Here is an 11,868-nt window from a genome sequence, read left to right as displayed (position 1 = left end):
ATTGTAGTTACAAAAAAAGTTTGTTTGGAAACATAAATTGAAGTTTTAAAAAATAGGTTTGTTTGGAAATATAGATAACAATATATTAAGAAAAAAAAGTATTGGGTTTATATTTTAAAGAAAAATTGGAAGTCCATTATATTATGAGAAACTATCTATCTGGTACTTAATCGGATTCGGTTCAGGTCTGTTTGGATTTCGGGTTTCCGGGGTAAAAGATTTCAGCCTCATTCTAATATTTCTAAATTTCAGTTCGGGTTCGTTTCAGATTTTTGCGGATTCAGTTCGAGTTCGGATAACCCATTTAAATTACTTTTAAAATTTTAAAATTCATTATCTAAAGGGCCGGCTCACTAGGGGGACAAGCGGTGTGACCGTTCCGGACCCAAGCCCGTGTCCCCCGTATAATAATAATTAAGGACCCCAATTTTTTTATAAATCTATATTTATATATATATATATATATATATATATATATATATACAAATTATAAATATAATAAATTATATTGAAAATGGCCCAAATTATTTGATATGTATATAGTTTTATTTTCATTACATTATATACAACATATTACTAATTAAATTTTTTAAAAAATTTAAACATTATCTGCATATAAATTTTATAGGGTAAAAAAAAACCTTTTTTGTCCTAGGGCGCCTAACAATGTTGAGCCGGTCCTAGTTATATACTTTAAATTTCTCAAAAAATATAAACAAAATAATATATTAAATATAAATTTGAATAACATATGTGAGAATACCTAAATTTAACATAGATGAATTAGTTTAGTTCAAATATTTGGATAGAGAATTAATAATTATTTTAAGTATTTTTGGTGTTTTAAGTATACGTTTACTATTTAATATATTTACTATTGATTATTTTGTATATATTTTCAAGTATTTAAACCAGCTTAAAGTATTATATATATTATAGATGTTATATATATATTAAATCTAAAAATAATTAATATATATATATATATATATATATATATAAATATATAAATCTATTTAGAATGCATTCGGGTATCCGAAATACTTATGTTCGGATCGGATTCGGTTTCGGTTCTCCAAAAACCAAAATTATAATTAATTCGGATATTTAATCAATTTCGGTTTGGATTTGGTACTACTTTTTCTGATCGGGATCAGTTCGGTTCTTCAGATTCGGGTATTTTGCCTAGCCCGTATATTATTGACATGAAAAACAGATAGAAACATATTTGTGAAAATACATCCGCGCGGACGCGCGGGTCAAATTCTAGTGTATATTGATACAAACACAAAGTAAACTGAATTTAACTCTCAAGTTGATGTCATGAAGTCACCAATATACATTCTCACTTTACAATCACAAAGCTTAGTTTATGACTTTTTGGTATACAAAAAAAACTATATAAAAATGTCACTGAAGACCATACACAAGCAGAGCCCCAACAGCTCCAAGACCGGCCAACAAGCCAACAATAACACCAATCGGAGGCAGTCCTCCTCCTATGGCCTTCCCTGTGTTCACATCATACCTCGCAAACCGTTTCTTTGGTGCGATACATTGAGGACATACGTATGTATCCGGCTGCAAAAACCACCAGAAAACACACTCAGACACTCACTTGTCAGAACTAGAGAATGCTTGGAACAAAAGTGAAGGATTCAGACTCACCTGTTCATCAAAAGGTTTTGGTAAAGTGTATATGAATCCACAATCAAGACAAATGTGAGTAGCTCTTGCCTGCAAAAGAGAAAGAACAATTTTCAGACTAATCAACTAACTAAGCTTTAAGAAAAGTGTTTCATGATACAGAAAACAAACAGAGTACTATACTAGCCTTCTGAGTCTCGGTTAACTTTCTTCCAAACCGAGGAGGAGCCGGACGCTTATTTAGCTTCTTCACATCAACTTCTGCACCTCTGTGTTTGATAAAAAAAATCACAAATTGCATCGTAAAACCAATAAAGAACCGCACAAAGCATCAGTGGACACCTCAGGTACTAGTTTATGAAGCATATCAAAAATATTTACACCATGAAAGCTTTTCACTGAATGTTTCATACGAAATAATTAATCACACAAAACCCATCTGATATGATACTTTTGATAATTTCAATCCTAATCCGTTTTTTAAATAAAAAAGAGGCAAAGACACAAACACGCACACACACTCACCTGCTGACAACAAAGTAGACAGAATCAGGTTTTGCCTGAATAGCTGTTTTAGTGAACCCCAACTTATCAGCAGGCCAAAGCTCATCTCCAAAGAAGCTGCTTGTGTACAGAACTTGATCTCCAGATTTAAGCCCAGCTTTTGCTGCGTTCCCACCTCCTTCCACACCCTGAAAAAAATAAAATTAAACAAAAACCCTCAAATATATCAAACAACATAAAGCCGGTAAGAGGTAGTAGAAAAAAAAAAACTCACAGTGATGACAACTCCACCACCTTGCTTCTGTCCAAGAGTCAGACCCAAAGGCTTGTCCACTTCAACCTCTATGGTCTTCGAAGCTGCTGTCCTCGCTTTGACTTGGAATCTCCTCGAAACATTTAACCCACCGATCTTTCTGTCGGAGACAGCGAAGATCTCTGATACACTCTTCTTCGAATCTTCCAACGAAACTCCCTGAAACACAGTTTTCTAAAACACAAAAAAAGATTCAAGCTAAGTCCAAAAATCACATTCAAAGAGGGTTAAGGAAAGAGAGATGAACCTACCTGGGGAAAGAGAGGAGACGAGGAGTGGAGTTTGGGAGATGGGTTTGAGGCTGAAGAGGTTTTGGTGAAGAAGGTAGCTCCTGAAACCGCACTAGAAGATGCCATCTCAAACCAGGAAGAAGCTTGTTTTGATTCTTATCAACTTCGATATTGTTGCATGCGTTTTGAGAGAACGAAGCTTTTTATTTTATTTTTTTGTGGAGGTGTTAAAGCTTCCAAAGGATAACCTTTTCGTGGTGATTGCAGCATTTTCGTGTGCTGTGCACGGTCCACTCTGACCACACTCTTCTCATCTTCCTCAAAATATATTAATGGTTAGCTTAGTTCAGTGTACATTGATTATACAGAACATAACATCCGATGTCGTCCAGCGGTTAGGATATCTGGCTTTCACCCAGGAGACCCGGGTTCGATTCCCGGCATCGGAGCTTTTTGTTATAAAAAAAGATCGTTATTTTGCTATTTATATGGGCCTTACCGTTTTAATGGCTCATAACAACACTTTCATTTTATACCAATATGGGCCATATACATAATCGTATTTTTTTTTTGTAATTCCTTTTTCGGAATATTCATGTGGTGGTTTTTTTTATTTTTTAAATATGCTTAATAAAGAAATATTAATTTCCAAAAAATTCAAAATTCAAAACCAACCGCTCCCAACGTTCAATTCCAATCTTAGGATTACATTCACTGGCATCTCTTCGTTAAAGAGGGTATAAATGCACCTCATCCCTCCGATTCCATAGCCAAATCATAAAACATCTTGTTTTCTCTTCTCTGTCACTATCTCTCTCTCTCTCTCTCCCAATCAATCGCTCACTCAAGCTCGCGAAGATGGATTTCCACAGCCTTCTCAGAAGAGACCTTCAATTTCTCTGCAAGAGGAACAAGATCCCAGCCAACATGACCAATCTCGCCATGGCCGATGCTCTCAAATCTCTTGAGATCGTAAGTTCTTCTTCCTCCGATAGCTCGTTGCATCGTCATCTTCAAACGAAGATCGATTTCGTCAATACTCAATGTAATATGAATCGGAGCTGATTGAGATCGTGATCTGATCGTTTAGTTAGTCGAAATCGAATAGGAGCGAGAACTACTCTTAGATTTTCTCTCGATGATTCTAGATCTCAGTTTTTTTTTTGTTTGTTCGGGTTGATCGCTGCCTGATCTGATTGAGATCGTTCATGATCGGATCTAATAAGACTCATGCGTCAAAGTGATAGAGATTCTGTGATTTGATCTCATGGAGATCAATGTGTATTTGCATAACTAATGATTTGTTTCTGTGATTCTTTGGGATTTGATAGGTTGAAGGTCTTGATGAATACATGAATCAGAACGACGCCAATGTTCTTCAGTCTCCAGCCAGTGTAGCCAAGCTCCCACCGAGTACTGCAGCTAGAACAACTCGAAGGAAGACTGCGATGAAAGCTGAACCTCAGTCTTCGTCACAGTTGGTGGTGGTGAACCGTTCTTGTCGTTTGAAGAGCAAGTCTCTGCATGGAGAAATGGAACAAGAAAATGTTGATGAAGAATCGAAGACTAGCAATGTCAAGATTGAAGTCAGTGTGGCTAAAACTCCTGCGGCACGGAGCACGAGAAAGGCTTCAGCAGCAGCTTCTTGTAAGAGTAAAGTTCAGGAGAGTAAGAAGGGTGAGTTGGTTCAGTCTGCGTACAGCACGAGGAGATCAACCAGGCTTTTGGAGAAATGTATGGCTGATTTGAGTTTGATGACTAAAGAAACAGAGCAAAAAGTAGCTGCTCAGGAGAAGAATCCGGATGGTTAGATACAAAAGCCTTCTCTCTCTTATGATGCTTGTGCATCAGGTGAATTGGTTGGTTTATAATGCGTTTATGTGAATATGTAGGTTCAGAGGAGAGAAGTGAGGAAGCTGAAGTTATCCCAGGTAGAGATTTAAGTGCTTCCATGGAGAAAGAATGGGAGAACAGTGACCAGGTCACTGGAGGTCTTGAGATATCTGTTGGAAACACTGAGACCATGGAAGTTATGACTGATGAAAAAGGTAATGCAAGCATTCGTATACAAAATAATGTTGTCTGTTATTCTCTTGTTTTGCATTTCTAAATTACATGGCTTTCTTTAGCAGAATCAGAGAAAAATTTAGTCCAAGAAGACAAACAAGAAGAAACATTGCAGGCTAATGAAGCTATTTGTGAGGAAGGTTCGAAGAAGAATGATAATGATCAAGAGATTATTGATCTTGGTGAGATTCCTGTCTTGGAACATGCCAGCACCGAGACAAACAATGATAACAAAGGTACGCAACAACTAAAGAGCCGTAACCATTTTTTTAGTTTACATATCATAAATCAAAATGCCTTTTCTTTCGCAGAGTTGAAGGACATTCAAGCTCTCGAGCCTGAGAAAGTGAACATTTTCCATGAAGAAACAGTTGTCGACCAACCTGATGGTGATTCAGAAACTGAACCAGAAGAAGAAGATTCTGGTGTTGACTCAGACAGCACTATCTCTGAAGCTGATTCAAGCCAAGTCGGCCACCAAGAAACAGAAAAGGAGATTCAGGGGAATGATTCAGAGACTGTGAAAATCAACTTTTTTGATGAAGCTGCAATGGTGGACCAAACTGAATCTGAAGAAGATGATTCTGGTGTTGACTCAGACGACACTATCTCTGAGGCTGATTCAAACCGAGCCGTACAGGGATCTGATATAGCTGAGGAAGAGATGATTTTATCCGAATCAGAAGGTTCTGTAACTGCTCCAACTTCTCCTTCTCTTCTGCTGGAAGAGGCTGAAGTCAAAACAGCTCCACTATCTCCATTCGCAGCAGAATCAATCTCAGCTCAGTTTCCGAGACCAAACAAATCAGCAGCAACAACCCCATCAAAGAACTCGGCTGTGAAGCTGGTCAGTGTCGACAACAATAACAAGGAGAACAACATGGAGATGATGGTGAGTGTTAGTGACAATGGAGAGATCAACGCTGAGGCTAAGAAGCAGAAGAAGAAGGTGGAGTTCGATGAAGAGAACTTGAAAGATGTTAGCATCAGGAAACTTGTGAAGATGGTGAGGGAACTTTCTATAAACGGCAGTAACAACAGAACAGCATTGCAGATGTTGCCTGGGAATAATCAGATTGCAGAGTAGTGTGGTGAATGGTGATTCAAAAAATGTGTTTCTTTTGTTGTTGTTGATGTTATCTCAAACATAAAAAGATTGAAAATCGATGTGTTTCTTTTGATAATAATTTCGGTTTGAACAAAATTTCAAATTAAGAATTTTTTTTTTCAAATTAAGGAACAAAATTGGTAAAGATCTTCCATCTTTTTTTTTATCATTATAAAAACAAAGTATAATTTTCTTGTGACCTGAGCTTCAGTCTCAGTATTATCTATTACTTTCACTTATCTATATCAGTTTCAATATATTCGGTCTCCGTAACTCACGATTCACTATGTATACTGAAGCTTGAGCAATGCATCAAAACTGAACAATTTTACAAAACAAGATTCAGTTTTTTTTTACATAGATAAATAAAGGGGCCCACTAACTATTACATAAATGTCAAAAACAGCAAAGAAGAAGGTTTAGACGGGGAGACTTGATTTTTATAGACGGGCTGAAGCCCAATTTCTTGGGAGATATAATTATCATCGCTACAATTATTTTTTATTTTTATAAAGGAAAATTCCATAAAAATGTCCAGCTAAATTTTTTAAAGCTTTTTAAAACCTATTTTTTAAAGCTTTTTAAAACCTAAATTTTTTCGCTACCCACTTTAATACTCCAACTATTATTTTGCCCATTTTAATGCATACACTTTTTAAACTGTGTATATTTTATACCCAAACTTTTATATTTAATCAAAAATATTAATAAGTTTCAAACAAAATTTTAAAAATTATCCAAAATTTTAGGTAAAAACTTTAAAATTCCTATTTTTATTTTAAGTCATAGGAAAGAAAATAAATAAATTATGAATAAAATTTTAAACTTATAAAAACTTAATTTTAAAGGAAAAATAAATAAATTTGTTTTTATTTTCAAAAATAAACTAAATTTGATATTTAAACTTAGTATACTTTTATTATACAACTTAAAATAAAACAAGAATTTTTAAGATTGTTTTGTGAATTTTAGAGTTTTTTTAAATTCCATTTGAATCTTATTAACCTTTTTGATTAAAATAAACAAAGTTAAAATGAGAAAAGTAATAAGTTGGGGCATTAAAGTGGGTAGCAAAAAAAAATAGGGTTTTAAAAAGCTTAACAAAATTTAGTTGGGTATTTTTATGGAAATTTCCCTTTTTATAATCTTAAATAGATTGATTAATCTAAGCATATACTATATTTTTCATAAAACTAACCATAAAACTAATGTATTTAAAATGAATAAAACAACTAATGATTTGAATTAAAAAAAATGATAACAATTCATGTATCTTCTATTATTTTCCTTAAATTTGTATTATTAAAATAAAATTAATAATCAAATTAATCATACAATAAAATTTATATTTTTGTATATGTTATATTTTAATTTTTTTTTTAAATTATATATTTGTTATAACAAGATGTAAATGAAACCCAATGAGTATAAAGTCTTATTAAATAGATATTCATATTAAAATATTTTAATATATTTTAATAACGTTTAATTTATACCATATAAGCTTACATATATATTTTAATTTCAAAATTTGCATTGAACAAGTATCGAAAACTTGAAATTTTAAGTTTGAAATTTAAATTGAATTGTTAAAAACGATTATGGATTACTAAACTATCAAGAATCTCTTGCAAATTTTGTTATACGCAGTTTAAAATTTTTGTTATAAAAAAATATAAATAATTATAAAATCATAAGAGTAGGAAACCTTATTTAATAGATAGTCAAATTAAAATATACTATATATATATATATGTTTAATATCAGTTAAATTTAATTATATACCATGTAAAATAAATAAAATAAATTTCTAATTTATTTACCATAAAATAATTGTAAATAAACAAGAGTGGTTGTTTATAGGGGAATTCAATTTTACTACAAATTTAATACTATTTTCCAATTTCCCTTGAATCTTTTGACTTTTTCACACCAATTCAAAAAATAATTAAGTTTACTACTCAAGTTTGTTTATGGGTTAGGTTTATTGAAAGTTTAGAAGCTAATTAGAATGCATAGTCTTGAAGCTCCTAAATGAAAAAAATAACTATAACCAAATATGTACACTATAAATTAGAAGCTAGTTAAAATGCATCACTTTAAAGTATTAACTAGATTTTGATCCGCGCTTTTAAAGCGCGAATATATTTTTAACATTTTGAAAAAAATTGACTGAATTTATAACTTTTATTAAATTTTTTTTTAATTTGTTCTATTAGTGAATTGAACTGGATTTATAGCTTTTAAAGCGTAAATATATTTTTACCATTTTAATTTTCAAGCAATTTTTCATATCCGACCCAAACTGTGGTTGAACCGATAGATCCGGCGAACTGTGTATAATCCGGTTCAGATTTAATGATTTTTTTAATTAAAAATATAATAAAATCCTTTAAAAAATCTAAAACCCCACTATTAAACCACGATCCGATATCGGATGATTGCTAAAAACAAAAAAAATATCACGTTTCTTAATTTTATTAAATAACTCATGCTTTTAATATTATATAAAGGTGAAAAAACTTGTAATTTCTTAGACTTTGATGAAATTTTTATTATGTCATTTGAAAAAAATGAAATAATGGTAATAGAGAAAGCAAAATTTATTGATATTAAACTATTTATTTCTTTTCGTTATTAATAACTTATGATAGTATGTATTTCTATTTATTTTATATCTAAATTTTATTTTAGGATAAATTTAAAAATATTTGTGAACATTAGAAATTAGCATATCGATATTATGTAAAACATGATATAGTAAACATTATTTTTTTTAATTTTCATGTATATATTCATATTAGATCTTTAAATAATACTATGCAAGAAAAATAATATTCAAATTAAATGAAGAGTATAACTTTCAAAATAGAATTAATATTATTTACAAAAAATGGATAGTATCAATTATCATAACTATATGGAAAATTATGATGTTTAATTTAAATAAATAATATTAAAATTAAATATCAGTGGCATAACGATAACAATGTATTCTTTCAAGAAATTAAGTGGTTCAAACCAATAAGAAGCTGGATGATATGGGCTTAGTTCTTGGATTTTTTAAGAAGAATGGATATTGACATAACTAATTATAGGAAAGAAAGTTGGGGAGAAGGTATAACTTTATAGATATACTAGATTCTGATTCGATCTTAAAAATGCGGGTATATTTTTTGTTTTATATTTTTTAAATTTTAAATTTTTATATTTGTGTTTTCAGTTATATCTATGTTTTTCTTTTTATAATATTTTTTTAAATGATTAATAAGAATTTTTTTTTAATTGTACTAAAATAGTTAGACCATACCTATATCAATAGGTCATGTTTCGAATTTAATAGTAGAGTTATTTTCACTCTAGGTCACTTTATGACTTTTTATTACACCAAAAGTCACTTATTGCTCCTCGAGCACTTTTCTTAACTTATTGAAATAATTATACTCTAGGACAGTTTTAAATTATTTATAACACTCTAGGCAGTTTCATCTACTAGCACACTTTATCCTCACAGCTTCTTCCTTTTCTAAACTAACTCGCTAACATCTGACTATCCTAGTTACTAACTAAATGTAATATTAGCGGGAAAACATCACAACCGCGCATCTCACTCCCTTCCCAATGGCCCATATTATTTTTGATTTTATGACAAGATTTATATCTGTCTCATTTCACAACCCTTGGATCTCTTTTATGGTTTATAACCTCGACAGTTCAGATATATAGTATTGGAAAAAGTCAATTTCATTTATATATTTAATGATTAAAATACATGAAAAATAAAGTGAGTCCATCTTCCGTTCCCCTTCGCATTCTTCCTCCTAATACTCAGTTTCTTAGAAAACTGAAATCTTCTTCTTAAATTTATTTTTTCAAAAAAAAATTTACGAAATCATTTTCTCTATTACACGATCTATCTTTAGAGATATGTGAAGGTGCATCTCCGATGGTAACATCTTTGGTGTACACGAACATGATGTACATAAAACATCTCAAGTGTACAACACGCTACATAACAAGAAAACAACCATCCAAAACCAAGTTTCTTTCTATATAAATTCGTAAATGTCTAATTGAATGTTGCACCATGGTAAAATGAACATGTCAATATTGGTAAACAAACATGTATATATGTTAATTATTGAGCTACTTTTAATATTTCAAGATATAATGCATTTCAAAATGTTTTCTACATTTGTAATTTTTTTGAAATATGTCCATACACTATCATCAAAGTGTACACTATCCATTAGACTGTACATGTACACACGAAATAATTTTCTCTATTACACGATTTATCTTTTTAAATATGTGAAGGTGCATCTCCGATGGTGGTGTACATCATCTTTGGTGTACACGAACATGATGTACATAAAACATCTCAAGTGTACAACACGCTACATAACAAAAAAATAACCATCCAAAACCAAGTTTCTTTCTTTATAAATTCGTAAATGTCTAATTTAATTTTTCACCATGGTAAAATGTACATGTCAATATTGGTAAACAAACATGTAGATATGTTCATTATTGAGCTACTTTAATATGAAGAATTCATGAGGGTGTATAATATGCAAGGAAGAAAGGTTGAACGCCCTTTTGTACATGTGGATATGTAATCCAATGTACAGCTAGTTTGCACACATCCTTTTGTTCATGTGGATGTTTTCATTACAACATTGTATATGTGGAAATTTTAAATGAGATTTATACTTTTACTAGTCTATAATCTTCTCGTCTACGCATCAACCAAATTAAATTGGATAAATTTTGCAAGTTTCAAAATGTGTACAACCATATTATGTTCACGTGGAGATACAAAATTTACTATCATGTACAATGATTCACTTCTATAATAGTGTCCATGTGTACACTGATGCATAGACATCCACATGTAAGACCAATTTTTTTGTGCAATCCGGACCTAGTGAATGTTCTGATTTTCAACATTGGTCCATGCCGTTTTGTTTTATTTTGTTTATGCCCCAACTGTTTATAATTTGCAAATAAATTCTTATGGCGTTCATGTGTATTATTGTATAAGTTACTATGTGTACATGTGAAACATTGTACTTGTGGATAATAAAACATGAAGTCAAACTGAAGATGGTGTATATGACAATAGTGTACACATGATTTTGTGTGTTATGCATATCTAATGATTTTTAGCTTTGATAATCTACACATCCACGTGGTCACCCAATGTACTCGTGTACACGAACAAATGTACATACACAATTTATGTACACATTCACGTCATCTAAATTATGTACACATCCATGTGGTCATCCAATGTAATCGTGTACACTAACATTATGTACACATCCACGTCTTCTAAATTTTTCTTTAAATTTTCTTTTAATTAGTGGAAATTTTGTAATAATTTCATCTTCTCCATATTAGAGTTTTCTGTGTTTCCTGCAAATATATCTCAAAGCCACCATTGATTTTTATCATGCAATCTTCATTATTTTTGCTTTTTTACCTCCGGATTACAAATATTATATATCTTAACTGATTAGAACCCAAAATCAAAAAAAAAAAAAATCCAATTTTAATTTTCGAATTTGGACAAATTATATCCAGATCGTAATAGATCTTCTCCACCAAAATGTTTACCCGTTGGTTCCCCAATCGTCTATGTCGTGATGCCACTGCATCCTTCACCGGCTCGGTTGAAATTCCGCCACCATTGGCGGTTTTGAAAGTAAACAGAGATATGTTTTTTTCTTCTCTACAAAAACACAAATAAAACAAAAGAATTCAAAACACTTACCGTAGACATCTGCGGCGTTCTGTTGTGCGTCTCTCACCACCAATAGATCCTCAACCTCCGTCGTGTTTGCTCCTACAAAAAACCCAGAAACATCAAATACATACTGCCTTAAGATCTGCAGCAAGCACACAAATGTTAGGACACTCACCTCGTCCTTCTCTTTTCCATGCCGGTTGCGTATCCTCGACATCCTTCTCCGAGAAACTTTCTGAGATTCTCTTTC

At 31.7% G+C, this 11,868-nt stretch overlaps 2 protein-coding genes and 1 non-coding gene across 4 annotated transcripts; 2 read left to right on the top strand and 1 right to left on the bottom strand.

The window, feature by feature from the left end:
* Window positions 1–1,219: 1,219 nt before the first annotated feature.
* Window positions 1,220–2,953, bottom strand: LOC106322559. The gene is made up of 6 exons (XM_013760617.1): window positions 2,716–2,953; window positions 2,426–2,638; window positions 2,173–2,339; window positions 1,835–1,916; window positions 1,669–1,737; window positions 1,220–1,581 (listed from the first exon to the last, which is right to left on the bottom strand). Exons 1-6 carry the CDS (start codon window positions 2,818–2,820, stop codon window positions 1,411–1,413), a joined length of 807 nt encoding a protein of 268 aa, XP_013616071.1. The 5' UTR covers window positions 2,821–2,953; the 3' UTR covers window positions 1,220–1,410.
* A 118-nt stretch (window positions 2,954–3,071) lies between these two features.
* TRNAE-UUC lies at window positions 3,072–3,143 on the top strand. The gene has a single exon. It is a non-coding gene; the product is annotated as a tRNA-Glu (tRNA).
* A 253-nt stretch (window positions 3,144–3,396) lies between these two features.
* Window positions 3,397–5,971, top strand: LOC106322880 (suppressor of Mek1-like). 2 transcript variants are annotated; one of them, XM_013761027.1, is made up of 5 exons: window positions 3,397–3,666; window positions 4,026–4,500; window positions 4,587–4,742; window positions 4,824–4,997; window positions 5,073–5,971. In XM_013761027.1, exons 1-5 carry the CDS (start codon window positions 3,553–3,555, stop codon window positions 5,846–5,848), a joined length of 1,695 nt encoding a protein of 564 aa, XP_013616481.1. In that variant the 5' UTR covers window positions 3,397–3,552; the 3' UTR covers window positions 5,849–5,971. The 2 variants fall into 2 exon arrangements, with proteins under 2 accessions (XP_013616481.1, XP_013616482.1); XM_013761028.1 differs by having other exon boundaries at window positions 3,399–3,666; window positions 4,827–4,997.
* Window positions 5,972–11,868: the final 5,897 nt, after the last annotated feature.

Source organism: Brassica oleracea, chromosome C2 (genome assembly GCF_000695525.1).
Source record: "Brassica oleracea var. oleracea cultivar TO1000 chromosome C2, BOL, whole genome shotgun sequence".
In the NCBI taxonomy this organism is placed as follows: domain Eukaryota; kingdom Viridiplantae; phylum Streptophyta; class Magnoliopsida; order Brassicales; family Brassicaceae; genus Brassica; species Brassica oleracea.
The sequence above is the reverse complement of the archived record's forward strand: the minus strand, read 5'-3'. Positions and strand labels throughout refer to the sequence as shown.

Bases quoted from the DNA above. Each gene is read 5' to 3' on its own strand.
- LOC106322559 (XM_013760617.1), bottom strand. From the start codon at position 2,820: ATGGCATCTTCTAGTGCGGTTTCAGGAGCTACCTTCTTCACCAAAACC. The intron at 2,639-2,715 runs GTAGGTTCATCT...TTTGTGTTTTAG, and splicing joins CGTCTCCTCTCTTTCCCCAG to AAAACTGTGTTTCAGGGAGT. The intron at 1,582-1,668 runs GTGAGTCTGAAT...TGGTTTTTGCAG, and splicing joins CAAAACCTTTTGATGAACAG to CCGGATACATACGTATGTCC.
- LOC106322880 (XM_013761027.1), top strand. From the start codon at position 3,553: ATGGATTTCCACAGCCTTCTCAGAAGAGACCTTCAATTTCTCTGCAAG. The intron at 4,501-4,586 runs GTTAGATACAAA...GTGAATATGTAG, and splicing joins TCAGGAGAAGAATCCGGATG to GTTCAGAGGAGAGAAGTGAG. The intron at 4,998-5,072 runs GTACGCAACAAC...TTTCTTTCGCAG, and splicing joins GACAAACAATGATAACAAAG to AGTTGAAGGACATTCAAGCT.